Source organism: Cynoglossus semilaevis, chromosome 6, assembly GCF_000523025.1.
Source record: "Cynoglossus semilaevis isolate Cse_v1.0 chromosome 6, Cse_v1.0, whole genome shotgun sequence".
In the NCBI taxonomy this organism is placed as follows: domain Eukaryota; kingdom Metazoa; phylum Chordata; class Actinopteri; order Pleuronectiformes; family Cynoglossidae; genus Cynoglossus; species Cynoglossus semilaevis.
In genome coordinates this window covers 1,431,908-1,458,124 of record NC_024312.1, presented here as the reverse complement: position 1 = coordinate 1,458,124, position 26,217 = coordinate 1,431,908, and the positions used below count along the sequence as shown (strand labels likewise).

General features: G+C 43.3%; 3 protein-coding genes across 3 annotated transcripts in view; all 3 read left to right on the top strand.

The window, feature by feature from the left end:
• The window catches only part of ripor1 (RHO family interacting cell polarization regulator 1), a 16,262-nt gene extending 5,823 nt beyond the window's left edge, over positions 1 to 10,439 (top strand). Inside the window, 19 exon segments of the mRNA XM_025055939.1 lie at positions 326 to 381; positions 470 to 619; positions 716 to 779; positions 1,197 to 1,240; positions 1,360 to 1,485; positions 1,867 to 2,015; positions 2,104 to 2,236; positions 2,614 to 2,739; positions 3,100 to 3,266; positions 3,349 to 3,970; positions 4,637 to 4,764; positions 5,058 to 5,154; positions 5,392 to 5,527; positions 5,865 to 6,026; positions 6,118 to 6,279; positions 6,353 to 6,549; positions 6,634 to 6,717; positions 7,978 to 8,068; positions 8,497 to 10,439. Coding sequence (XP_024911707.1) covers positions 326 to 381; positions 470 to 619; positions 716 to 779; positions 1,197 to 1,240; positions 1,360 to 1,485; positions 1,867 to 2,015; positions 2,104 to 2,236; positions 2,614 to 2,739; positions 3,100 to 3,266; positions 3,349 to 3,970; positions 4,637 to 4,764; positions 5,058 to 5,154; positions 5,392 to 5,527; positions 5,865 to 6,026; positions 6,118 to 6,279; positions 6,353 to 6,549; positions 6,634 to 6,717; positions 7,978 to 8,068; positions 8,497 to 8,594 — 2,792 coding nt within the window. The 3' untranslated portion in view covers positions 8,595 to 10,439.
• Positions 10,440 to 11,072: 633 nt separating this feature from the next.
• On the top strand, positions 11,073 to 18,377 carry ctcf (CCCTC-binding factor (zinc finger protein)). The gene is given in 17 exon segments (XM_008311089.3): positions 11,073 to 11,210; positions 12,815 to 12,980; positions 13,090 to 13,163; positions 13,166 to 13,225; positions 13,301 to 13,420; positions 13,525 to 13,704; positions 13,812 to 14,030; positions 14,108 to 14,270; positions 15,516 to 15,686; positions 15,764 to 15,897; positions 15,982 to 16,102; positions 16,189 to 16,338; positions 16,415 to 16,575; positions 16,721 to 16,903; positions 16,983 to 17,127; positions 17,206 to 17,439; positions 17,638 to 18,377. Coding segments are annotated over 16 exon segments (2,508 nt in total). The 5' UTR covers positions 11,073 to 11,210; positions 12,815 to 12,826; the 3' UTR covers positions 17,877 to 18,377.
• A 39-nt stretch (positions 18,378 to 18,416) lies between these two features.
• The window catches only part of carmil2 (capping protein regulator and myosin 1 linker 2), a 28,592-nt gene continuing 20,791 nt past the window's right edge, over positions 18,417 to 26,217 (top strand). Inside the window, exons 1-18 of the mRNA XM_017033329.2 lie at positions 18,417 to 19,562; positions 20,043 to 20,145; positions 21,147 to 21,247; positions 21,562 to 21,612; positions 21,936 to 22,004; positions 22,082 to 22,203; positions 22,562 to 22,659; positions 22,753 to 22,823; positions 23,361 to 23,434; positions 23,542 to 23,617; positions 23,966 to 24,054; positions 24,215 to 24,309; positions 24,745 to 24,831; positions 24,997 to 25,106; positions 25,204 to 25,281; positions 25,749 to 25,825; positions 25,937 to 26,041; positions 26,157 to 26,217. The exon at positions 26,157 to 26,217 is cut by the window's right edge and continues 7 nt beyond it. Of these exons, the coding sequence (XP_016888818.2) occupies positions 19,458 to 19,562; positions 20,043 to 20,145; positions 21,147 to 21,247; positions 21,562 to 21,612; positions 21,936 to 22,004; positions 22,082 to 22,203; positions 22,562 to 22,659; positions 22,753 to 22,823; positions 23,361 to 23,434; positions 23,542 to 23,617; positions 23,966 to 24,054; positions 24,215 to 24,309; positions 24,745 to 24,831; positions 24,997 to 25,106; positions 25,204 to 25,281; positions 25,749 to 25,825; positions 25,937 to 26,041; positions 26,157 to 26,217 (1,572 nt within the window). The 5' untranslated portion in view covers positions 18,417 to 19,457. The remainder of the gene's footprint in view (positions 19,563 to 20,042; positions 20,146 to 21,146; positions 21,248 to 21,561; positions 21,613 to 21,935; positions 22,005 to 22,081; positions 22,204 to 22,561; positions 22,660 to 22,752; positions 22,824 to 23,360; positions 23,435 to 23,541; positions 23,618 to 23,965; positions 24,055 to 24,214; positions 24,310 to 24,744; positions 24,832 to 24,996; positions 25,107 to 25,203; positions 25,282 to 25,748; positions 25,826 to 25,936; positions 26,042 to 26,156) is intronic.

Here is a 26,217-nt window from a genome sequence, read left to right as displayed (position 1 = left end):
TCCTGTCATTAGTCAAAATGTCCACATGTTTCACACTGAAGGCCCTCGAGGAGGTCATTCTGTCTGTGACACACACAGATGTTTACTTCAGACCTGGTACTGACGACGATGGTTCAGTCCTGATGAAGCGTTTCCTCTCTTTTCATTGTTTTCTTTCCTGGAGACTTTGTGATCTTTGATTGACCTCAGTCCAATATTCAACTTTGTGATATCTGTGAAAAACATTGTTTATTAGTAGTAGTACTACCCTGTAGTAGTACTACCCTTTGATAAAAGATGATCATGGTTTTGGTTGAAAGAGTAAGAATGTGTTCTTTACTCTGACAGCAGGTGAAGGTGACTGAGAGGTTCATTCGACGGCTGGAGTTCCACCTCAGTAAGGTACGACTCCTGAACGTCCGTCTCCTCGTTGATATTGTTGTGACCCTGTGTTTGAGCACCACCGTTGTAACAAGCATCTTCATAACAGATCGAGGAGCTCTACGAAGCCTACTGCCTGCAGAGGAGGCTCCGGGACGGAGCCGACAAAATGGTGAAGGCGTACACTACCTCCTCCGTCAGCAAGGAGGCGAAAGAGAGTTTGGTAGAAGCCAACAAGGGCTACAAGGAGTACACAGAGGTGAGACAGTGGAGTCAGAGGTAACATGGTCAGTAATGGTTAACGGTTAACGGTTAACTAATGAATGTAGTGTCTGTCCATCCATCTCCTGTGTAGAACATGTGTGTGATGGAGAACGATCTGGAGAACCAACTGGGAGAGTTTCACATCAAGATGAAAGGTACGAATGACACCTAAACATCAGGGTCAACCACAGGTCAACCACAGGTCAACAGGTCAACCACACTAATGAGTCCTCATTTAAAGATTTTCCTCTATTTGTTTCAGTAAATTTTGATTTACTTTTATTAGGAAGCCCAACTAGTATTAGTCAGATTAATATAATGTAACCCCCCCGTCCCCCGCCCCCATGGTTGGACATAGAGCAGCTGGTGTGAAGTCCATCCTCCAAAACAAATATCTTTCTTAATGACAACATCTCGTAGAGAGTTATTAAGACCTAAGTGGAGGCGGTGGAAGGACAAACCTGTGTTGATCTTTTTCATATCTATCACATATCTGTTTGACTGACCCTGGTGTATCTTTGAACCTGTTTGGACTCAGTTGGTCACAGACTGAACATCTGTTTGGGTTTCAGGTCTGGCTGGATTTGCCAGGTTATGTTCCGGTGACCAGTATGAGGTGAGGCCTTCTCCACGTACACACTTTTCTGACTTTCCTTATATCATATTCAATGTGCTTTGTTATCGTACATCATTTTGGAGAATGTGGTTTAACTTTGGTGTTTGGTTTCTTGTCAGATCTTTATGAGGTATGGTCGACAGCGATGGCGGCTTCGGGGCAGAATAGAGACCAATGGGAAGCAGGTGTGGGACAGTGAGGACATGGTGTTTCTGCCCCTCATCAATGAGTTCCTCTCAGTGAAGGTCAGTCTCATCCTGCTCATTTTTTATTGAAAACCTGTGAATCTGGAGGAAAAGCAGCGTTGACTTTACTGCTCTAGAACACGGCCTGTATTTAAAGCTAAGTGGCTAATTCCCAACCCTGCTAGCCAGTGCACTCTGACCTCCATTATACCGTTATTAAAAACCAAAGGAACATCCTGTGACTGACGTAGATTCAACTTAGTTGATGAGTATCTGATAGAGGGATATAACTAGGCATAAAATGACAAAAAAAAAACATTTTTTTAATAATTACTAATGATTTTTTTTTTTTTTTTTGCTGCTATAATCTTCCTTAATTTTTCTTCTATAACAGCGTTTCTAACAGTCAGTGTGCCTTGATGAGGTTGTTTTTTCTTCTAGGTGACAGAGTTGAAGAGCTTGGCCAATCACGTGGTTGTAGGAAGTGTTTCCTGTGAGACCAAGGACCTGTTCGCTGCTCTGCCCCAGTCGGTTGCCGTGGATATTAACGACCTCGGGACGATCAAACTGAGCCTGGAAGTCACCTGGAAGTGAGTGGGTGTGCAGCGTCACCTGCAGACGGTTCAGTGATTAACAGGACATTTCTTAATTATTAAACAACGTGTTTTCACCTGTCAGTCCGTTTGACAAAGATGACCAGGGCTCAGTGAGCAGCTCCGTCAACAAAGCCCCGACCGTCAGTAAGAGGTTCTCCACGATCTTCAACCAGAGTCCACCCGACACGCCGTCCCTGCGTGAACAAGCCTTTTATGTGAGTTCTGCACTGTTGTGTTTGCTCTGGCGCCATCATATGGAGGGCCAGAGCAAATATTTCATGCCCCATATTTAAAGATAAGATTTAACAGAAAAAAAGTCTAGAATGAAGGGAAGAAATCTCATATCATTGATTGTTTTTTTAATGGACGAAGGTTCAAAGACGGTCATTTCTAAACTTTTTTTTATTTGCGTTTAATGTTCTTTCTTTGATTCGAGGTTTCTAGGATATGATGTTGTTTTCTCTGATTCTTAAAACAACTAGTCTTTCTTTTTAGAACGAGCAGCTTGATGCTTGACGAAGGTGTAAAAGTCCACCTGGTCACTGCTGTTGGAGACTCTGACACTGACTCCTGCTCTGTCGTCTTGTTCTAGAACATGCTGCGGCGTCATGACGAGTTGGAGAACGGAGCAGCCTGGTCCAATTCATCAGAGTCGTCCGATGACTCGTCCAGTCCTCAGCTGTCAGCAGGAGGTCCACGGAGCTCCACGCCTCAAAAGGTGACAACAGCGGCCCCTGCAGTCTGACACTGGTTTTCTACCATGGAATAATAAGGGGTTCATTACCTTTCATGCTCTGATCTATGGTCTTTCTAAAAAAGACGTGTTTGTAGCTTCAACTTTCTAACACTAGGGTTCTTGTTTCACTTTTTTTTCCTTTGAAGTATCTCAGGAATATTGAATCTATGTTCTAAAAGGAGATTTCATGTTTGTAATTCTGTCAAATCTAGTCATTGGCTGGACTTGAGGGATTGTGGGATGAAGTGGCCCCCGGGCCAGGAGTTGGGCACCGTGACTCTCTGATACCTTGCTGTGGTGTTTTGATGATTCACTGTATTATTCCCTTTTTTCATATCCTAGCCAGTGATCGTGTCACCGGAGATTCAGCCCGCCTCCGTCACAGGAAGTCCCGCCTCACAGACGGACATTTCCTTCTGTCTCAGAAACTCGTCCTCCACGTTTTCCAAAGCTCAAAAATCCATTAGTGAGGTGTCCGTCCCAGACCAGGACCAAAGCCGGGGCTGCAGGTATGTTTACAGTCCAGATTTATAGGACATTTTGCTAAATTTATATTTTCTGCCGTAACGACCTCTGTGACCTTGACTACAGGGAAGGGGAAACGGCAGCGGGTCCTGACGACGAGACAGAGCCGACAGAGGAGGAGGTGAACGCGGTGGACCAGGTGGACCAGGTGGTGACCAACAGCCTCAATTGTCGCAGCTTCTCACGCTCTCTGAGCCACATCAGTGAACACAGCGCTGATGACGTTGTGTTGACGGACAGGTCAGCGGGCGAATCAGGAGAGGTCATGACCTCTGAGTTGTCAATCAACGGAACTGAGGAGCTGCTAAACAGAAGTCCTGGGATGGTGGGAAACACAAGCTGTACTACTGACCAAGCCAGCACTGACCTCACCCCCTCCCCCTCCTCCTCCCCCAGGACTGAAGAAATAAACTCAACACAAAACCACTCTGCCCCACATCTAAACTGCACCACAGTCCCACAGAGCGAAGACGAGACTTATGTAGCACGGCTGGTGTCCGTGGAGGAGGAGGCGGCACCAGGTGAGGCACCAGGTGGAGGTGCAGATGGTCCTGTGGACTGTGGTCTGGAGGAGGCCCTGGGAGCTGTAGTTTCCTCACTGGATGATTACAGAGGACAGTTCCCTGAGTTACAGGCCCTGGAGGAGGAGCTGAAGCTGCTGCAGGTCACGCTGAAGGTCACGCCGCAGGTGAGGACGGAGCTGAAGGTCAGGACGGAGCAAATAGGTTGGACAGGGACACAGGATTTTCTCCATAGATAGAAAACGTATCACGTTTGCCCCGACGTTACTTTCCCGTTGCTCGTCCAGGGTGTAGTTCTCCTCCTGACCTGCAGAATTGCGATAGAGCCGTTTGGCCGTCCCGCCCTCAGTGCATCGCCGGTTTTTAATATTTTAAATGTATTTTTGTATTGCAGATTTTTCGCTGTATCGTCGGTTTTTGCGGTGTATAATTTTCTAATATTTTCATTGTTTTTGTGATAAAGCATTTTCCAGCCTAAGAAAAAAAAAACCAAAAGTTCAAAGACCTTCAGTAACACCAGATCAGTGAACGTTAACATTTGGTTAAGTTTCTTACCATATTTCACACCCTAACCCTAACTAAGTTTCTTACCATATTTCACACCCTACGATGTAGGGTTCATAAAGGGTTAATATATACGTAGATAATGTAATAACTATCGTGTCTGTACTTTGAGGTTTTTGACCAATTGCCGGCGGTCTTGGAACAGAACCCCCGTGATAGACGAAGGACCAATGTCTTCATGGAAAGATTGGTCTGAGGGTTCAGTCCATGATGACATCACCACAGGCTAACCTGTGTGTGTGTGTGTGTGTGTGTGTGTGTGTGCACAGGGTGGTAAACACAGTCGTTCGCCCAGCCTCGTCAGCCTCACGGTGGAAACAGCACTGGGCAGCTTTGATTTCCTCAACGCGGCCGACTTTGAGGAGGACGAGGAGGAGAAGAGGAGCAGAAATGTCAGGTTGGTGATGAAGGACTGAAACCTGGTGAACTTTTCTGAGTCAATTCTGAAATAAAACACAATAAAAAAAAGCAATACACCACCGTTTATGACTTTAAATAAACTCCATCTGTGACTGCACTAGTAAAGAGGCGTTTGCTTGATTTTGCTGCCATCTAGTGGAGAGCTGTCGTACCTTTTGGCTGATGGAAAGCTCCACTACGACTAAACCGACTTAACCACATGTTCATCTACATTCACTAATGACTTCGGTGCTTTTCTTTTTTCCTCCTCTTTCTCATACTTGTATACAGGCCTCTGCAGAACAGCGCCACCTCTTTGACCACAGGCTGCACTACACTAGACCGCTGCCTCGTGGAGCACCTGAAGTACTGCAGCAGACAGTTGTTGGTGAGGGGAGGACACTCCGGCCTCACAGACACGACCATTGACACGGAACAACTTTTAGTTCCGTCTGTATCATTTCAAGGCCATGTCGATGCTAACTATGCTAATTTATCAAACGAAGAAAATATATAGACAAAAAACGACTAAACTCCGTGTCTGTCTCCGTGACCTGGATTTTTGCCACACTTTATTTAAGGTCAACGTGCTGTGTGTGTGTTATTTATGTCTTGGTGTGTGTAGCGGCTGGGGACGTTTGGTCCTCTTCGCTGCGGAGAGATGTTCGCCTTGGACAGACTGCTGAGAGAGGCACGAGTGCTGGAAGTCATCAGACGCCTCTCCAAGGACAACCCCAGACGCCTGCGACAACCAGCAGATGGTGCGTTTGAGCAGCCTTGTTTCTCACGCAATTAAAAGTGAAGTGAAAGCCAGAGGGAACGTTAAACGTTTGTCAAAAATATCAAAGAAGTTCAGCTTACACATTTATTAATATATATTTATATTCAAACAACGATGAACTGCTGGACATTAGCCTAGAAATAACTAAAGGTTAGTTCCAAAATAAATACAGATATTATTAAAATAACATGTAACATGTTTCACTGTAGCCAAAAGAAAAGAAACACATTTTATGAAACAAGTTGCTCCCAAACACTCATTGAAATGTTTACAAAAACAGTTTTGTCAAAACCTCTTCCTCTTCTCCTCCATCACAGTCGTGCCTCAGTTGAGCTTCTGTTCTGGAGCCGTGTCTTTATGGCATCAGTGTGTGGGACAGGACAGTGTGTACAGTGTCTCCGTGGACAGGCTCCTGAGGACACTGTCCACAGTCTACACCAGCAGACTACCAGAGAAGACCAGCAGCATGGCTGACTCAGGTACCAACTGTGCTGTGGGAGTTAGCATTCACTTGTGTGTGTGTGTGTGTTTCCCGTGGTTACACAGATGTGTCTGTGTGTGTTTGGTTAGTGTTCATGTGTCTGGTGGAGCGAGTGTTGGATCGGAGGCTCCCGCGGCGAGGAGGCAGCAGCAGGGATGTGGTGATGGTGACGCTGTTCCAGCTGTGGAGCTACGTGGAAGCTAATGGAGTCAGCGACTTAGAGACGCACGTCACCGAGCTAGCAGAAGAAGGTACACATAATCACCGAGAATGTTAGCCTTCGAAATTTGACCACAGCTAACCTGATGCTAACACCTCCTCCAGTTTGGTTCGTACAGAAGCTGGAGTCATGTGACCAGGATGTGATCGTCCAGACGCTGCGTCGTCCTGTGCAGTGCAGCCTGAAGAGAGAAGGACTTCACGCCGTGGCGAAGTTACTGAGAGACCCGCGAGGCAAAGTGTCGGCTTCTGCCAGCTCTGTACTGAGAAGTGTGGCCGCTCAGCCCCGCCAGAGAGAACAGGTCAGAATGTCAGAGTACGATTGGTCAACATGAACTTGTTAACTTCAGACCAGATGTTGACCTGGTGAATCATCTCCTCCTCAGGCGTTGGTCAGCTGCTTGGAGTTGCTGGAGGACAGCAGCCTGGAGACCAGAGTGTGTGGGTGCAAAGCCTTGGCTCCTCTGAAGGTAGAAACGTTCATCCAAGACTTCATGAGACAAATGTTAGAACGTACAATTAAAGGTCATTAAAGCTGGTTCCACTGGCTGAAAACAGCCAGAAGATGGAGCCATACTGTAGAACAGCTTATTAGCAGGGATGGCTCCATACAACTTTTCCATGTCCGATACCCAACACTGATATCAACCCAATACCTTCTTTTCTGCTCCAGCATGTGTCAGGCTGTTACTGCTGTTACTGCTGCTGCCGCTGTTACTGCTGTTCCTACTGTGTCTGCTGCTACTACTGTTACTGCTGCTGCCGCTGTTACTGCTGTTCCTACTGTGTCTGCTGCTACTACTGTTACTGCTGCTGCTGTTACTGTTACTGCTGCTGCCGCTGTTACTGCTGTTGCTGCTGTTACTACTGTTACTACTGTTACTGCTGCTACTACTGTTACTGCTGTTACTACTGTTACTGCTGCTACTACTGTTACTGCTGCTGCTGTTACTGCTGCTGTTACTGTTGCTGCTGCTGTTACTGCTGCTGATGCTGTTACTGCTGTTGCTGCTGCTACTACTGTTGCTGCTGCTGCTGCTGCTGTTACTGGTGTTACTACTGTTACTGCTGTTACTGCTGTTACTACTGTTACTGCTGTTACTGCTGTTACTGCTGCTGCTGCTGCTACTGCTGCTGTTACTGTTGCTGCTGCTGTTACTGCTGCTGTTACTGCTGCTGCTGTTACTGCTGCTGCCGCTGTTACTGCTGTTGCTGCTGTTACTGCTGTTACTGCTGTTACTACTGTTACTACTGTTACTGCTGCTGCTGCTGTTACTGGTGTTACTACTGTTACTGCTGTTACTGCTGTTACTATTGCTGTTCCTGCTGCTGTTACTGTTGCTGTTGCTGCTGTTGCTGCTGTTACTGCTGCTGTTGCTGCTGCTGCTGCTGCTGCTGCTGTTACTGCTGCTGCCGCTGTTACTGCTGTTGCTGCTGTTACTGCTGTTACTGCTGCTGTTGCTGCTGTTACTGCTGCTGTTACTGCTGTTACTGCTGCTGCTGAGCCAATAGTGTTCCCGTTTACAGCATGTTGAGAATTTGGCCTTAGGAATTGAATATCGAATGCAATGTTTTTTTTCTAATGTTTGATCCTCAAATTTTGATCAATATCAGACCAATACCAATCCTGAGTATCTGATCGAGACGTCCCTAGTTTCTACTGTCAGCGTCTTCAAGGCGTGTTCTACGGTGCGATACTGACATCTGGGTTGTGTTTGTTGTCACTGCAGGCCAAAGAAAGCATCGAACAGCTGGTTTATCTTTGTCAGACGGACAAGGAGGAAGTTCGAGAAGCTGCCAAACAAACGCTGCTAGTGCTGGGTAACAAACAAAAACTACTATACGAGTTATTATTATTAGAACTGTTAGATTTGGAGAACAAAAAAAAGGTTGTCCAATGAGAAACTGCGCAAACACACGCCCCCTAGAGGGTTGACTTTAATATTTCAGCTATAATTATGTGGATTTAATGGTGAATATGAATTTGTTTGTGCATCTACTGCTAACAAATCCAATCAGTTATTGTGAACATGAGACTAACATGACATGAATTTCCTTTTTTTACATTTACATCATTTACACCTACATTTGTTTTTACAAAAGACAATAAATGAGGCAGAGAGTTGGCATTCTGAACCCTCTGTGGAGATTCATTCATTCATTCATTCATTCATTCATTCATTCATTCATTCATTCATTCACACGTCTGTTTTCTTTTTTCATCTTATTGTTTTCATCATGTTAAACAGGAGAAGAAGGGAAGATGGCTCACAGACATGTGGAGACATCCATGGACTGCATCCCCAGACTCTTCGCTCCAGGCAGCATGGCCAGCACAGCGTTCTAAACGACACACACACACACACACACACACACACACACACACACAGACCTGCTGGAAGATTTATTAGAATTCACTTGGTTTGATTTTTTTTTAATGTTTTCAAATGCCAACATAAGGACAAGTATTTTAATATTCTTGTGATTCCTGTGATATAGTTCTAATTATCTGCGTGTCACTGTTAACTGAGTACTTTGAATTGTTATTGCTTTTTCTCAAATTCCGTGGGTCACATGTCTGGGTGGTGCAGTAAATGATACGTTTCTTTCAGTCCAAGGAACAAAGTCAGAAATAAGAAATGGTTTGTCAGCGACTCACACTGAGGTTCTGTAGGAAAGGACCGTTGGTTACAGTTACAGTTAGAACATGGTTCTGTTAGAGGAAAAACTAATGACAACAATTGATCTGGGATTCACTTTTCTTTTGATTTAAAATTGTAAACATTTCAGAGATTCCTCATTTGTAAGTGTAAATACAAATTAGTATTATTTAATTTTTCTTTTTCTTTGGTTTTAAGAAACGGCTGGACCACTCAGTTCTGCTGTACGTTAGCTTCACATTATCACAGTGGTTACTTAAAGGTGTTGTTTTTAAATCAGCTCAAATCTGTCACTGTTGTAAAATTAAAATCACAAACACTGATCTGTGTTTCAACGCACACAAAGAAATGACATCATTGGTTTCTTTCCTGCTGTCGTCTCAACCTCAGAATATCAAGTATGTAGAATGGGACCAGTATTTGTCTGGTCCTGGTGTACCATGTGCCAAACCAGACCTGGTCCTCAGTCACACTGCAGTGTACCCACAGATTACTTCACTACGATTGTGTGCAGAGGATCAGTCTTAGAATACCATATACACATATTGAATGGTGGAAAAGCAATGACACGACATCAGAAATGGCCGTAGTCGTCAGTAGACAGAGCAGTGCTTTGACAACGCCACATCATTGGAAGCTAAGAGTTTAAAACATCTATAAATGTATAACATCTGCAAATCTTCAAGAGTGTGGGATTTTAATCATTAGTTTTTCTTTAATCAAATATGATGTCACTGTGTGAATGAGGATCCCATTTAAAATGAACCAAACATTGAAGACAGCGACTGTCATTCATTACTGTCATACTTTACAGCCTGTTTTCCTCTAAACTGATCAGACGGCATGGTCTCTTAAAGACTAAAACCAGTGATTGAAGGAAATAATCTCAGAAATAACTCTATTTTCTCAGACCCCCCTTCACTTGGAGTAATTTTTGTTTCTAAATAAACAGTGGAGTACTTTGATGAGTACTTAAGGCCAGAGTTGACATAACTGTTCTTTTCTCCCAAATGGCTCAACTTCTGTCTTCTGTGGACAAAATTTAATTTTAGGAGGTTTTAAATCTGTATGATTTTATTTCTTCAATATTTGTCTGATGTATTAAAACTATTATTATTTTATTATTAAAAGCAATAAAATGATTATTGTTCTGTGTTGCTAGTGACTTTCAAATATTGCTGTCAGGCTGATCAGATAACGCGCTGCTCTGATGTTATGTTCGTGTTACTTTGAATGCACACTGACTGCGATTCATGGATTGTAAATAAGATGAGTTTCTATAGGACAGCAGCAATCGGCAACGGTGTTAAAGTGCCTCAAGGTGTAACCACTGAAGAGATACTACAGTGTATTTAAGAATAAAGCAGTGGAAGAACACTGTGGCACATTATACAGACAATGACATACATATTTTTTTTCTTTTACATGCTTAATATGGAATGCTATAAATGAAACATGTTTTTTTATTAAGTATTTCCAGGTATTCTGGTGTCAAGTGTATACAAACTTTATTAAAAATGAGTTTAAAAGTTGTCCTGAGTGCTAATGGTTCAGTTGACTTGTCACATATATATGTATCAAAAATAATCATAACCTGTTGTCATTTACTTAAAAGATATGTTAACTTTTTAATATCTGCATTCTTAAAAACACACCAATGCATTCTAATTATTAACTATTATTAAATATATTCCAAATTAGCCATGATGATACACATCTTCGTCAGCTTTTTAGTCAAAAATTCAATTTAACATGAACAGGTTGATATGTTAATTTTTAAAGAAATCACTACTTTAACATAAAATAAACATTGGAAAAAACTGTTTACTTAAATTATCCCACTGCAATTTTATCAAAATAGCTTTAGAAATAACTGGAAAAACAATGTCAAAACAGAAGTACAGTGATATTTACATATTATTGTTATTAACAATGTTATAAAAGAACAATCTTCAAATTCTGAACGTGTGTCAAATGGATTTCTGAGGATCCTCAAAGCACATCTCTACCATTTGTTTTCCATTCCAATGGTGATAAATGGCCATCGGTGTATTCCAGCGGGGGCGCCCCTCCTGGCCAATCAGGGTGAGTGCAGCGGCTTCGACACCACCCCCCAGCGGCCGCACAGGCGCACTGAGCGACCAACTGCCATTTTGTGGCAGAGGCTACTCTGCCAAAGCGGGAGAGGGATTAAAACAAACTGTGAGGAAGCCTTGCATTTGTTAGGAGCCTAACAAACTTTGTAGCAGTCACCCTGTGCTGCCTGTCTGCTTAAAGTGGAGACGAAAAACGCTGAAAAACAGGTAGAGTATCACTACTTTTTCTGATCAGGGGGGAGTTTGCAGGATCTTTAATCGGCCTCTAGGTGTCACGATGGGGCTCTGGGTCCGGACAGCTCGTCGGAGGGTGTTTGTCTCCCTCTATCGTTATGGAAAATGCCGTCAAAATACGGTTAAAAGCGACAAGTTCTCAGAAATGTACACACAGATCGTTGTTTTTCGCACACGATTGCAAAAAACATAGCCGAGAACTAATTATAGATACTGAGACAGTTTGATTGTTGAATTTAGGCCGAGGCGTCCATTTTCTCGCTTCTTTGTTTCCCGTCTTTACGAGGAAAGTCGCGGCTTTAAGTGTTAGCATAAGGCTAATGACATTAACGTAGGCAAACTGATGAAGTACACTCAATTCCACCGAAGCCATTAAGGGTAATCATGCGATATAACGTCACCTTGTTGATTTGTATCTATGTATTTGTTTTAAGTTTTAAATTCACGATTTAGTTTTTCCCCCGAATTGAGTTTTAAGGCGGATGTTAACCAGCAGTTAGCTCACACTGTAGGCCCCGTCTCCCCCTTTCTACACAGCAACGGTGCTCAAACACAAATCTTTCAAAGTGTAAACGTCCATTTAAAATGTTTAAAGCGAACTTTAAACATTTGCCGGCGATCGTGGTGAAAAATAACCCCCGATAAAACACACGTGCCCAAAAGTCATGTAACGTCAGCACGACTGCAGAAAAAAATAACGACGGCTTATTGACAGCAAAGCAATACGTCCCCGGTATACGGAAACCCAAACGCCTGGTCCGTGGTTCTTCCGAACATTGCCTCCTTCTGTCATCTTGTGTCTTCGGTTTTGCTTTGTTTTTTTCTTCCGTCGTTGCAGTCGTGCGGTTGTAAATAACAGTAGTGTTTTGCAGGCGTGAGCCGCGCTGCTCTCTCCTCTTATTCTAAGTCCAGTCTGAGCCGCAGATGTATGTTATAGAAGAGAGCTCCCTCTACGATTCGGCCTAGAGAGCTACAAAAATACCGCCGTGTAAATGCAGTGAAGTAGGGGACAGTCACTAGACTGGTCACTGACTTGTTTTTACCACGATCTGCCACTAGTCCAGAGCCACTAAATCACAAAAACTCTACTACTGAACACAAATAAGCAACAGATCACGAACACAACTGGAAGTTAGGCCTGGAAATAGATGGATTTATCAGCTGTTTATCAGGCCATTCACTAAGGCTGCTATTGGTCATTACTTAACTGATTAATTTGGGCTGATGTCAGAAAACGTACTCATCAAATTGTGCCCTTTTGTAGTAACTTACAGTAAGCCATAAACTATAAGTAAAACATTTTTTGCTAATATTGTGGTTTTATGTCCTTATCTGTCATTAAATCGTTGAAAAGAAAATTATTTAATTAATTATATTATATTTAATTAGTTATATTTCAGTACAACAAAATAAATATAAACCCTAAGCTATAAAATACATAATACATTATGTAACTGAGTATTATGTTTTGTTAGTCAACAACAGCCAGACCCCAGATTCACACATTTGTGGTAATGTTCTAAAACATTTTTTTATTGATAATAACGTGTCTTTCCATGGGTAATATCATGATATAGTTTGTCATCGCTATGGACGGAGGGCCAGTAGATGGCGTAGGTGTGGTTGAAGTCCCCTCCATCCAGGATGTTCACAGCCAAGAGGCCATGGTGGCTGACCTTCTTCAGCAGGCGGCTGAAGCTGGTGGAGTGGTGCAGGGACAGGCTGGGGTTGTCCTTGATCAAGGTTTTTATAAATTGGTTTTATTTTTATGTAGATTTGTTTTTTATTCTTCACAACATGTAGAGAAAAAAACCAGTCCTAGATTCTGTCTCTGTTGGCTGTCCTGGTTCAGTGGGAGCTGCACAGGCTCAACATCAGCTGATGGAGGCTGGGGGGGGTGGTTGGGGTGGCTGGAAAAGGGGGGGTGGGGGGTTGAGATGATGGTTATGGACTCACTGGATCCCACCCTGCTGCAGATGAAAACTGAGGTGAGCTCCGCTGCAGTCAACATGGTGTGTAGTTAAAGGTCAGCAGTTTGACCTTCATGTCATGTTGACCTGTAGGTGATGGACGCTGCAGTGGGACCACCAACAACAGCTGTGGGCGTCGTCGGAGGGGTGCCAGGTACCGCTCACCAGGCCACTGTAACAACAGTGGACCAGACTCAGATCATCACACTGCAGGTAGGTGATGTGACTCTTACTGGTTGAATGTGAAAGCTGGATGTACACACTGTCCCTAAAGTGCACGTCTCCTCCTCCTCCCGCCTCCTTTTTTCTGCTCTCAGGTTGTAAACATGGAGGAGCAGGCAGCTCTGGGTCTGGGGGAGCTCCAGTTGGTCCAGGTGCCGGTTTCTGCCACCACAGTGGAGGCTCTGCAGCAAGGCACTTATGTTGACACCACTGCAATGTCAAAGGACGGCGACCCAGTCATCTGCCACACACTGCCACTACCTGAGGGCTTTCAGGTCAACATCCATGCTAGTTCTTCTGGCGTTAACCCTTTATTTGCAAATAAATGATTCAATAGTTTAACTAAACACTATTTTAACCTTATTATTTATCTTCTGTGTAGGTTGTTAAAGTTGGTGCTAATGGTGAAGTGGAGACGGTGGAGCAGGAAGAGGATGGAGCAGAAGTCCAGCCTGATGAGGAGGATGAAGATGAGGAGGTCGGGAGCCAACTCATGGACGAAGGTGAAGACATTCCTATCCACACTCGAAATGAGGATTCAAGCTGGTCTAAAGACCCAGATTATCATCCTCCAACTGGAGCAGTCAGGAAAATCAAAAAGGTGAAGTAGGTGATGGGGTCGACTCTCTGAAGGTGTGATGACGTTTAATGATTTTTGGGTTTTTTTTCCCTTTAAAGGGTAAAAAGAGTCGCCTGCGTTACGCTGACGGAGATAAGGACATGGACGTCAGCGTCTATGACTTTGAAGAAGAGCAGCAGGAAGGCCTTCTGTCTGAGGTCAATGCTGAGAAGGTGGTGGGCAACATGAAACCCCCCAAACCAACCAAGATCAAGAAAAAAGGTCAGAAACAGGAGACATCACAGAAAGTGTCATCAATCACTGGGTTCCTAAGACAGGGTTTCCCACCCACGGCACAACATATACAGTACAACATCAGGAAAAACCCCAGGGCACGCCACCAAAAAAAACCAAACCCAAAAGTCTCTGTAATGAAAATTAATAATCTTCTAGTTTAAAGTACCTCATCAGTGACTGCCACCTCAGCCTGTTTAGTTGAAGACAACGCTGATATACTGGCAGGAATTGAAGTAAGACACTCACAAAGATCTTCTTCAACAAAGATCTCTTTTTAGTTTTCATAGCCCTCTGCTGCCCCCTGGCAGAAGAGGATTTAATTGTTCTGCCTTTCATGCTTTGACGAGCAAAGAAAAATGATATCTATTGAAAGATTCTTGCTGTGCGAAGAGTGGAAGCAGCTGGTAGATGGTCGATTCATTTTAATAGCAAAACGTCAAACAAAACAGGTCCAACAATAAAGCAAAATAAACGACTGGAGAAGTATTCGAGGAAATCTCGTACAACAGTAGTTAATCCTGTCAAGAATAACTTCTAAAGTATCATTAGTTGTTTATGCTTATATACCTGTGTGGGGGGAGTGGTTTTCGACTTCCCAGGTGTGTGTTTAAATCTTGTAGGCCAATGGAAGAGAGAGGCTAGGCCTCTTGTGGCCAATAAAAAATTATTGTTCTTGTATCATGTGATACCTGCAGTCGCCACTATTTGGCACTGCTGTTCCATGATTCAGCAGTGTTGGAAGAACCTTTTGTTGCTGAGTGGGGGGGTTCCCTGTGAGGAGGTAGATTGGCAGATCTCCCATTGTTAGAAAGTTGGTGTGAAGAGAATTTGGGGGAATTCTCTTTGAATGTGTGGGGCTCTGTGACTGTTTGTGCTCGGGAAGGCCTAACCAAATGTGAAAACCACTGAAATCTAACACAATCAATCAATCAATAATAGTTTTCAGACCAATTAAGTGGTCCGAATAATAATTTTCCACAGCACACCTAACGATCTCTCACGGCACACTAGTGGGCCACGGCCCAGTGTTTGGGAATCACTGTCCAAATCACTGTCCAAAAACAAAATCAATAATTGCCTTTTTTCTGACTGACTCTTCTTCATCAGTTAATTAATGCTGTAGGTCATTAAGACACGAAGGTCATTTAGGTCAATGTTGGACAAATTTGTAGTGAAGGATTCAAACCCTAACCCTAACGTCATCCTGTGTGTCCTCCTAAATATTCTCAGGTGTGAAGAAGACTTTTCAGTGTGAACTGTGCAGCTACACCTGCCCTCGTCGCTCCAACCTGGACAGACACATGAAGAGCCACACGGACGAGAGACCCCACAAATGTCACTTGTGTGGAAGAGCCTTCAGGACGGTCACTCTGCTGAGGAACCACCTGAACACACACACAGGTACACACCGCTGTTCCCAAAACAAGTCAATGTCCTAAAAGTGATGGATTTTTAAAGAAACATGTAAAAATCTGCAGGAACTCGTCCACACAAGTGCACCGACTGTGACATGGCTTTCGTGACGAGCGGGGAGCTGGTCCGCCACCGCCGCTACAAACACACACACGAGAAACCCTTCAAATGCTCCATGTGTGACTATTGCAGTGTGGAGGTAGAAAGTGATTCTTATTGTTTGATGTAAATCTGCTTCAAGTTACTGAAGAAGATCACAGACAAGACTGTTGTGTTTGTAAAGGTGAGCAAACTGAAGCGTCACATCCGATCCCACACCGGCGAGCGTCCGTTCCAGTGCAGCCTTTGCAGCTACGCCAGCAGAGACACGTACAAGCTGAAGAGACACATGAGGACACACTCAGGTGGGACTGTGTGGCAGAATGAAGGTAAATGTCCAAGAGACGAGGAGATGAAAACTGAAACTGTACATGTCAAACCTTCTCCTCAGGAGAGAAACCGTACGAGTGTTACATCTGCCACGCACGCTTCACCCAGAGTGGGACCATGAAGATGCACATCCTGCAGAAACACACAGAGAATGTGGCCAAATTCCACTGTCCACACTGTGACACAGTGATTGCACGCAAGAGTGACCTGGGTAAAGTACACACACACACACACACACACACAGGTTTTGTGTGCATCATTCTCATGATCATTTTTCCCGTGCACAGGTGTCCACCTTCGAAAACAGCATTCTTTCATTGAGACGGGAAAAAAGTGTCGCTACTGCGACGCCGTTTTCCACGAGCGCTACGCTCTCATCCAGCATCAGAAGTCCCACAGGAACGAGAAGCGCTTCAAATGTGAACTGTGTGACTACTGCTGTCGTCAGGTGGGGGCTGCGTTTCCAACTCACCTCTGTGTGTGTGTGTGTGTGTGTGGACAGTCGGTGACATCACTCACTGCAGCTCTTTGCTGCCTTCATTAAAGACAAACCTGTCTGATTGGCTTCTGTTGTGCTTCTGTGTTGGGAGCAGGAGCGCCACATGGTGATGCATCGCAGAACTCACACTGGAGAGAAACCGTTCGCCTGCAGCCAGTGTGACAAGACCTTCAGACAAAAGCAGCTGCTGGACATGCACTTCAAACGCTACCACGACCCCAGCTTCATACCCAACACCTTTCTCTGCCCCAAGTGCAACAAGACCTTCACCCGCAGAGTAACTAACCCTTCTGTCACAGCATCAGGCTTAGTGTTCTTCACACCTTCTTACCTGTTCTTACCTGATCTTCTTCTAGAACACCATGGCTCGTCACGCTGAGAACTGCAACGGTGACGAGGAGGAAGATGAAAACGGAGCTCTGACCCCAAAAAAAGGGAAAAGAGGAAGAAAGAGGAAGATGAGGAGCAAGAGAGATGATGATGATGATGATGATGACAGCGGTGAATATTTTCCTCCTTTGTTTTTTTTTTTTTTAATCCATCATGGATTTATCTGACGTTTCTTTCTCTGTTTTTCAGAGGAGGATCAAGTTGAACCTGATGAAGAAGACGAGGACGATGTTGATGAAGAAACATCGCTGCTACAGGATGAAGAGGAGCAAGAGGGCATGGAACTTGATCAGGCGCCAGCCATCATCCCTGTGCCAGCCCCCGAAGAGCCGCCAGTCAAAAGGAAACGAGGCAGACCACCAAAGAACGCCCCTAAACCCCAGACAGCCAGCAACAATGTGAAGGTCAAGACGACGGCTCCTGGTGAGGAGACGGAGAGAAACCCTAACCTTGGTCTGTCAGTGGTGCCGTCACTGACTGTCAGTGGTGCCCTCTCTGTCATAGAAATGTGTTGTGAAGTAGTTCTTTCCATTTGTGAGTGAAGTGTTTCTGTGAATTTACTGAAATCCTGAGGCTGATTTGACTGTTTTTTTTTTCTCCTCCAATATTTTGTTGTTGCAGCTGCTGCCATCATCCAGGTGGAGGACGAGAGCACAGGAGCAGTGGAGAACATCGTTGTGAAGAAGGAGAATTGTGAGCCAGAAGCTGAGGCGGCTCTGACGACGGAGGGGGCGGAGCTGAACAGTCAAGGGGTGGAGACCGTTGATGTGCCTGTACACGAAGGAACCACAGCAGCAGCTGCTGCCGCGGCCAACGGTGATCTGACGCCAGAGATGATCCTGAGCATGATGGACCGGTGAACGCAGCAGTGCAGACAGAGGACACAAATGTAGCCAAGTCCTGTCTAAAGCTAACGTTTCTACATCCAGGCGTTCACCTGATGTTGTTCTTTATGAGCTTTTTCACTGCAGCCGTTGGAGCAGCTGCCTTTGACAAACACATCATGCACAGAGAAAGAAGTTGCATGGTAATCATCGCCGTCAGACACAGATAATAGCTATAATAACTGTCTGTTCACCACTGTTTTCTGATCGTAACACACACTTCATGTGTTCACACCCACTTCCTGTCCCAGTTCTTACTCACACCCTGAGATATGGTATAAGAATTGTTGCAAAAACAAACTTTCGACATCTTTGGGACTATGCTAATTTAGCGATTGAAGGCTTTGTTTTTCTTTGTAAATAGATATATTTTTTCCAAATGAAGACATAGTTTGTGATAATTTAAGTTGCCTCTAAAATTCATTTTTCTTCTTTTTTTTTTTTTTGACTTTTTTTTTTTTTTTTTGACTTTTTTTTTTTTTTGACTTTTTTTTTTTTTTGACTTTTTTTTTTTTTTTGACTTTTTTTTTTTTTTTGTCTGACATTCTATGATGTTCAGTGATTCTGCAGTGAACATCATGAACGTGTGTAACTGTTGCTGTTTCTGCTGTGTGTTGCATGTTGTTATTATGAACCAAGATGAGTCAGAGGTGACGTTAAACAGCGGCGTTCTGATGGAAACCTAACTTTACTGCACAGCCTAACATTATTAACGAGTTGAGTGACTTGACTCATGCTCCATTTTTACTGCATTTCAAGTCATTCATATGAGAAACTGTACTTGTTTCATATTATGACATCAATAAAAATGTACAACCCAGGAAATGTGATGTTTTGGAGCCGACAGTGGAACGATGAAAGTCAACTGAAGACGGACTGAAGACCGTATTTAAAATAAACAGTTACAATTTTATTCATTTAATTTCGAAAATTCTTGCTATTCTTACAATTAATCCGTGTGATTGCACTGTTGTCTAGTTTCTAGTGAGTTTTAATGCTTGTTTGGTGCCCTCTGGTGGTGAATGACATAAACACACTTTCTTCGTCTTTGATTACGTATGCGTTTTGTATTAAATTGTCTCCAAATGAAGTGACGGGAGAAAAAGTCACAGCTTTAAGCCGATATCATGGCGGATATTTTATTATAGTCATAATGTTGAAAAAAATAAAACCGTGTTCACAATTTCACACAGCTGCTTCAGTTTCACCGAGCTAAGTTCCCAGAATCCATCTGCACTTTCACTCACAAACCCACCGCACACACCTGCAGATCATCACACATTTACACACAGACAAAAGCTGTGTCTCAGTGTCAGGTCTGAAGCTGGAGGCTGCTGCACCTTTTTTTAACTAGCGCCACCATGGGGATGTGTGGAGGTGTTGTCTACAGTGACTCCTGTAAACGGACCATAACAAGTGAGCTGCAGCAGATGGATGGATAACGTCAATAATTCATCAGACAGTCATCAGACCAGGGCCAGGTACAAACCTGGACCGCCATCACCATTCACCATCACATTCACACCATTTTAGAGTGAAACCTTATCTGATGTGAGGATGAGACAAACATCCCACAGAAAGGAGGCAGGGATCGAACCTCTGATGTTCTTGTGTGTAAGGCAAGATCATCAATCACTCCATCACCTCATGGCCCCATTGCAGGTTAGTCTTAATTGTTATTTTGTGAAATAATTATTTTATTACGAGCTTTTATTTAAAATGAGACAACAGATAATTCTAGAATTTATTTATTTATTTAATTACTATTTTGACCATGTCCTCTAACCGTTGTCACAGGTCAAAGCTTCAGAAAGCATAAAAAAAGGCACAGCCTCAAGTCAGTCAAGATTAATTTTACATTCTTTTTCTTCTCACTTCATTCAAATGTGACATACTTGAACCGCAACCATGAATGTGGCTCACTTCCTGACCGTGGTGCTGACTTTTGTCGTTGTAGAGTAGTTGAAACCAGGTCACCGTTCTGTATTCACTACAGTCGTGGCTCACAACCTGGAACAGGAAGTCATCGCCTTTATAAAACAAAAACAAAACACATATATGTGGTAGAAGGTAGTCGGACGTTTGTGCTCCTCCCCCAGCTCCTGCTGCTCTGTCCATAATTTCAACAGATTTTTCTCACAGTTTCATTTCAACAAGTTGAAGTCACTGAAGGTTAGTCGTGATCCTGGAAGAGTTGGTCACCGTGACGACAACAGAATGAACTCTGTCTCCCGGAGCCTGCAGGGTAAGTCCTGACATCACAGTGTCGTGTCTCAGATGTCTCGAGCTCATGGTACAGTATCTTAACTTACATCCTCTCAGATACTAGCTCCTCAGGCCATGCTGCTAGCATGTACTCAAATGAGGTTAAAAGCAGGGTGTGCAGTACAATTTTAGTTCATCAAGCTCTCGACATAGAGTGTGCCACAGGGCTCCGTTTTAGGACCTTTTCTTTTTGCATTTTATCTAAAAATTAGGGCTCATCTTTACACATCTTTATGCCGATGATACAATTGTTTATTGTTGAAACAAAGCGGTTTCTCAGGTCTTACATCATCCACTGACTGCACATGTGAAATCCTCTGAACATCTGCAGATCTGAACCGATATTAATCTGTTGAAAATGCTTTAAAGAAAATGGAACAATAGTGGAATAACGTTTTAATGAAATGTCTAAGACTTACTTTACAATTTTGACGTTGATTTAATTTCTTGTTGCATCCAATATGTTGAAGGAAAAACGTTTGTTTCATAGTTCAGTCACCGTTGGTATAAAAAAAACAAGTTTTACAACAGGAAAAACCTGACATTTTCTATAAGAGTGGAAAATGTTTTTGTGATTCAGAGGTGAGACGTGTTTATGCTGAGTCATACGTGTAGCTGAACCGAGCGTTCCTGACGAGAACAGACTGAGTGATGCTCAGATTCTGATCTTCACTGCGTCACACCTTCCACAGCTTCACTTTCATTTGTTGCTTAAAGGTTCGCAAATGCCTTACATGAACCGATTGTTGAGCCACACTGTTTCAGTAACGGCAGACACAGAGACGTCTGAATTCAGTGTCTACCGTGGGGGTTGTGGTCCAAGACCACCCTCTATAGGTGAAAAACTACAAAGTAAAGACGCGATAGAGCGAAAACAAGAATACATTTCAAGTATTAAAAACCCTCGACGCACTGAGGGCACAGTGAGGGGCGACTGTACACCTTTCCTCTGACCGAGCTCTTTCCTCTGACGTTGTGCAGATCAGATCTCTGAGCTGCTGAAGCCCCACAGAGTGTGTCTGGTGACCCCTGTTGTCTGGAACCAGGGTCAGTCATGTGGCCGATCAGGCGGCAGGTTCATGGTGAGTCACAGATGATGAAGACGTTTCACCTGCTTCCATGTCTAGGGTTAAAGATTAAAGAAATAAAACCACTTTTAGACAGTGAACAACAAAGAGTCAGTTCAAATAATAAAAAGTTAGGAACTTTAGATGAAGCATTTAGAGAAGTAACAAATACTAAACCAACAGTAAAACAATGAGCAGGGAAGTGAATCAGTGATTTTGAATCCAAAATGGGCCACAGACTAGTATTCAGTGGGTCGTGGGCCTCTGCCAAAGCCAAAGGATCTGAAGACAAAAACAAAAACACGTCATGTTGTTTTTCTCTGTGGTAGGTGCTGAGTCTGTGGAGAGGTTACCTGGTGGTGAACAAGCAAACTGTCAGGGTAAACACTCAACTTTTCCCTCTCTCATTTCTTTCTGCACGTACTCTGACCACATTTTACAAATTAGCCATTGAACAGTTACAGTCATTCGTTTGGTGTCGTTTGTAGTGTATTTCTTTCAATGAGAACTCGTCGAGTTTTGTAATCATCATAAAAAAGTCAAAGAAACAGTAAAAGCTTCACATTTCCACTGTGGGTGAAAAAAGAAACCACAAAAAACATCCGTGACCCTTAAGCAGTATCTCCTTGGACACCTTGGGGGTCACGGACCCCCTGTTGGAAACCGGTGTGCCAAGGACATTTTGTACTTTTGTTGTATTCAGTGTGTGCAGGTGGAGAGCTCCTTCAGCTACCTGGACATCTGCTCCATCAACATCCACAGTCAGACGCAGGTACGAAGCCTGAACTACGTCACGTCAAATAAAACACTCGTGGCCGAGTGTATGTCACACACTTGTTTGTTCTGCAGGTTGTTTTGGAGACAGATAGACAGACGTTTTCCTTGAGCGTGCTGCACGCTGAGGACCTGGAGGCCATGGTTAGTCACATGACCGCGTCACTGAAGAGGATCTTCCCTGACTCATCTCCAGGGTGGGTCACACACATACACCCACCAACGGGTCCACACTTTGAATATTCTCTTTCTGGAGGAATCGTCAAACCAACATTTAGGCAAGAAACAAGTACGGTGGTCCCGATTGGCGAAAAACAACTTAACGAAACGTTTTTTTAAACTTTTTTTTCTTCTAAGGCTAGAAAATGACAACAATAATGAAAATATTCAAATCGTAAAAATACATACAAAATAAAAAATACATTTAAAACATTAAATGCACTGAGACAGCCGAGCGATGATACAGCGGTATTTCTGATTCTGATATTGTTATTATTTATTATTGTAATTCTCAAAGAAGTTCCAGAACGTTTCCTTCTGTCCTTCCACCGTCAGAAAGCTGTTGAAGACGATTCCTGCAGAGCTGCAGCAGAGACTCCTGAGGCTCACGGCTGTGATGGAGCAGCAGCTCAACAGTCAGACTGGACCCTGTGGTAAGACACAGTCATTGGTCAGTGACTGGTCAGTGAACAAGTTCGCCCCCTACAGGAAATGTGTGTGATGGTGGTTTTGTGTTTGTTCTTCAGGGGGGTTTTCTGACACCTACGCTGCCCTCTGTGATTTTAATGAGATGCCATTCAGAGAGGAGGTTCAGTGGGTATGTCACTGCAGTATAAGACACCGGCCAATCAGAGACCTCGGTGCTGACAGGCTGTGAATAGGATAAAATGTGTGCTCTGATTTAATTTAGTCTACTTTGACCAATTATTGACTGATTCTGACTGTGGTTGAAAATGATTCATATATTTAAATTTTATATATGAAATATTTTGGTCAAAACGTATTTTTATACTGTGTACTGCAGTATTTCTAGTTCCGATTTTCATTAAAGGACGGATCTGAACTTCTCTTATGGCTAAGGTTTGGCTAGTCTTTAGCTCATTTTTCTTTAACCATCTATTGATTGAAATTCCCTGCTATGTATTAGGCTGAAATGGTGAAATAATAATAATTCAGATCACAAGTCAACATTTTTCTTTTGTTAAGAAATGAACTCTGCATTTTTATCTTTTAGAATATCCAGAGTAAATTGAATCATTTTCAGTAGTTGTCGGTCCATTAACCTGGTCTGTTTCCAAACAGTTTCAACTCTTGGCAAAGTACTAAAATGTTAACTTGTGTCAACTTCTGTCAGGACATTGACAACATCTACTTCATCCACAAGTGGAAACAGTTCAACTTTCACGACTTCAGCCACTTAGAGAGCAGGTGAGAGAGAGAGAGCTGTGTGAGCCGGTGTCTCTTCACCACAGTCACAAGCTGGTCATGAAGTGTGATGAAGTATGATGAAGTACATGTCCTTTTGTTTCTTTTAGAGATTTAGCATTAGCAATAGCCGCCCTGTCCTACAACCAGTGGTTCACCAAGATCTACAGCAAGGAACTCAAACTGGTAAAACGTCTCGTGACAAATGATAAACACAACGGTTGTTCTGATACTACTTTTTACCAGCCGATACGAGTATGAGTATTTGTGTTTGTACTCTGATACAGAGTAGCATACTACATAACTATGCTAATATTCGTATCATACCAGACATCCCTAGTAAACATCGATACCATGAAACTTTCTGCTTATGTACTGCAGCCAGCTGAACAGAAAGTGAGCAGAGCTTCAATTGAAAACACTAGGATAGGATTGAAGCCAGAGTCATTCTGTTATCTTACGCTAACAGCAGTAGCTAATATTGACAGGTTCGACTGAAAATAAAAACCACGTTGTCTGTCGTTGTACCTTCAGCCCACAGATGTCCAGGAGCAGCTGAGCTTCTTGTTGTCCTCGTCTCCCAGCCTGACAGAGCTCCACCTGGAGGCCTGTGGACTTAAAATGTGTGTTTGTGCAGAAATATTTCTTAGAATGATGCATTTTGAGAGAACACTTCATTGACATTCAGCAAATCAGGCATTAAAATACTTTAGTTTAACATTTTTATTTTTATTTTAACTTGGAGATATTAAGACTGAGAAGTGTTTTTTTAATCTTCTGCAGGGACTTTGCAGTGAAATTGGCGGAAGCCCTGCGAGATCACACCTCCTCAAACCTGCGTTCGGTCAACCTCTCAGGAAATCCAGTGGAGGACAAAGGTAACGGTTGCTCACAGCTGGATGAGACGTTGTAGACATGATTTTTACCTGTGTCTTTTAATCAATTCCGACTTCAAATGACCTTATGTCTAAAGTGTGTGACATCATCTCTGACCTCTGACCTGAGATCTGACTCAGGACTTCTTGGGCTTTTTCCACTAAGGTTAAATCCTCCATATTTCCATATTTTCCGGACTGTAAGTCGCTGGTACAGGAGCAGCAGATACTGGTACACAAGCCTAGAGTGCCCTCTAGCGGCTGTCAGTGTGAACATAACATGTAAAAACATGTAAAATTTTATATATTAATATATGCCACACCTCAGTATAAGTCGCAAACCCAGTCAAATAATAAATATATGTTTCATTTAAATATATATTATATATCATATTATTGCATATCCTGTGTGTTTGCCTGTTGTGGTTTTGTTCTCAGGGGTAATTGCTCTCAGCCAGCAACTGGGGAATTTGACCGAAGGTCTGAAGAACATTTCTCTGTCCAGAGTAGCCATGACCTCCAGAGGTGAGTGAAGGACACAACAAAAACTTGACGTCTTGATTCTTTTCTCATGTTGCTGCTGATGGACGACAACAACAACAACAACAAAACCCGATCTGTTTTAATGTTTTTGCTCTGCTGCCTGCAGGGGTCACTGTCATCTCCTAACCTCTGTATGATCACTGTTAGGTCTGAGCTGTTTGAGTCAGAAGTTGTTGTCCTCCCAGGTCTACTCATCCTCACTGACTCACCTGGATCTGTCTGGTAACACCAACTGTCTGCTCAGTGAGGAGGCCACGGTACGACCTGACTGGAACCACCACGTTCTTCTTCTTCTTCTTCTCTCCTTGCTCTGGTTCTCTTTGTCACTGTCTCACTCTCACTCATGTCTTCCAGTTTCTCTTCAAGTTTCTGTCCAACCCCAACTGTCTGTCCCACCTGGACCTCAGTGAAACCAACTGTCCCCTGGACACGGTCAGTGTTGAGAGGAAATCCTGACACTACTGATAATTAAACATCCTGGCTATATTCATTAATAATTATAATAATTAATATTTAGTCATTTATTTAAACTTAATAAGAGTTAACGACGTTGTCTCTGTTGAATCTCTGCTTCCTATTAATATTATTTAAGGATCTAACAGGTTACAAAAATAGTCTGGATTTTTTTTCATTAAACTCTTTGGCACCGGTCCTTACCAGCAGGTTTGTTGACCCCTATGGGCTAGTGGAGGAACTGCAGATAAGTCGTAACATTTTAGTCGTTCAGTTTCTTTTCTTTATTTTTCTTACAATTTTGTTCTACAAACTGAAATGATATAACAGCAAATACACAATAGTATGAAATATCACAGTTTTTACAATATAATAAAACCTCTGTTACAGATTTTTATTTTCACCCCTCACTCTTTATTGAACTAAAACCTGATTCTTGTCTCCAGTTATTTGTGTCCCTGACGTCTGGGTGCTGTGAAAAGATGACGCACTTGAACCTGACCAGGAACCCGTTCAGTCACAGGTCAGTTCTGTCAGAACCATCCTGGCACCAGCCGTGTTGTTCTAACACTGCAGTTACCGTGTGTGGTTTTGTTTGTTATGTGTGTGTGTGTGTGTGTGTGTGTGTGTGTAGGAAAGTGCGAGGAGTGACCAGGAGCGTCAGGGAGTTCTTCAGTCAAAGCTGTGAGCTGAAGTTTGTGGGTCTTTCTGAGACCAAGCTGCCTCCACAGGCTCTCAGGTGAGGTCACCTGGGGTCACCTGGGGTCATCAGTGTGGATTTAACACAGTGAAAAGTCATTCAGTTTCACAGACTTCCTGTGGTTGTTGGTGATGGTGATGATGTCATCACTCAGGTTATTACTGCAGGGACTGGCAACCAATGCACATCTGTCAGAGCTGGAGCTGGACCTCAGC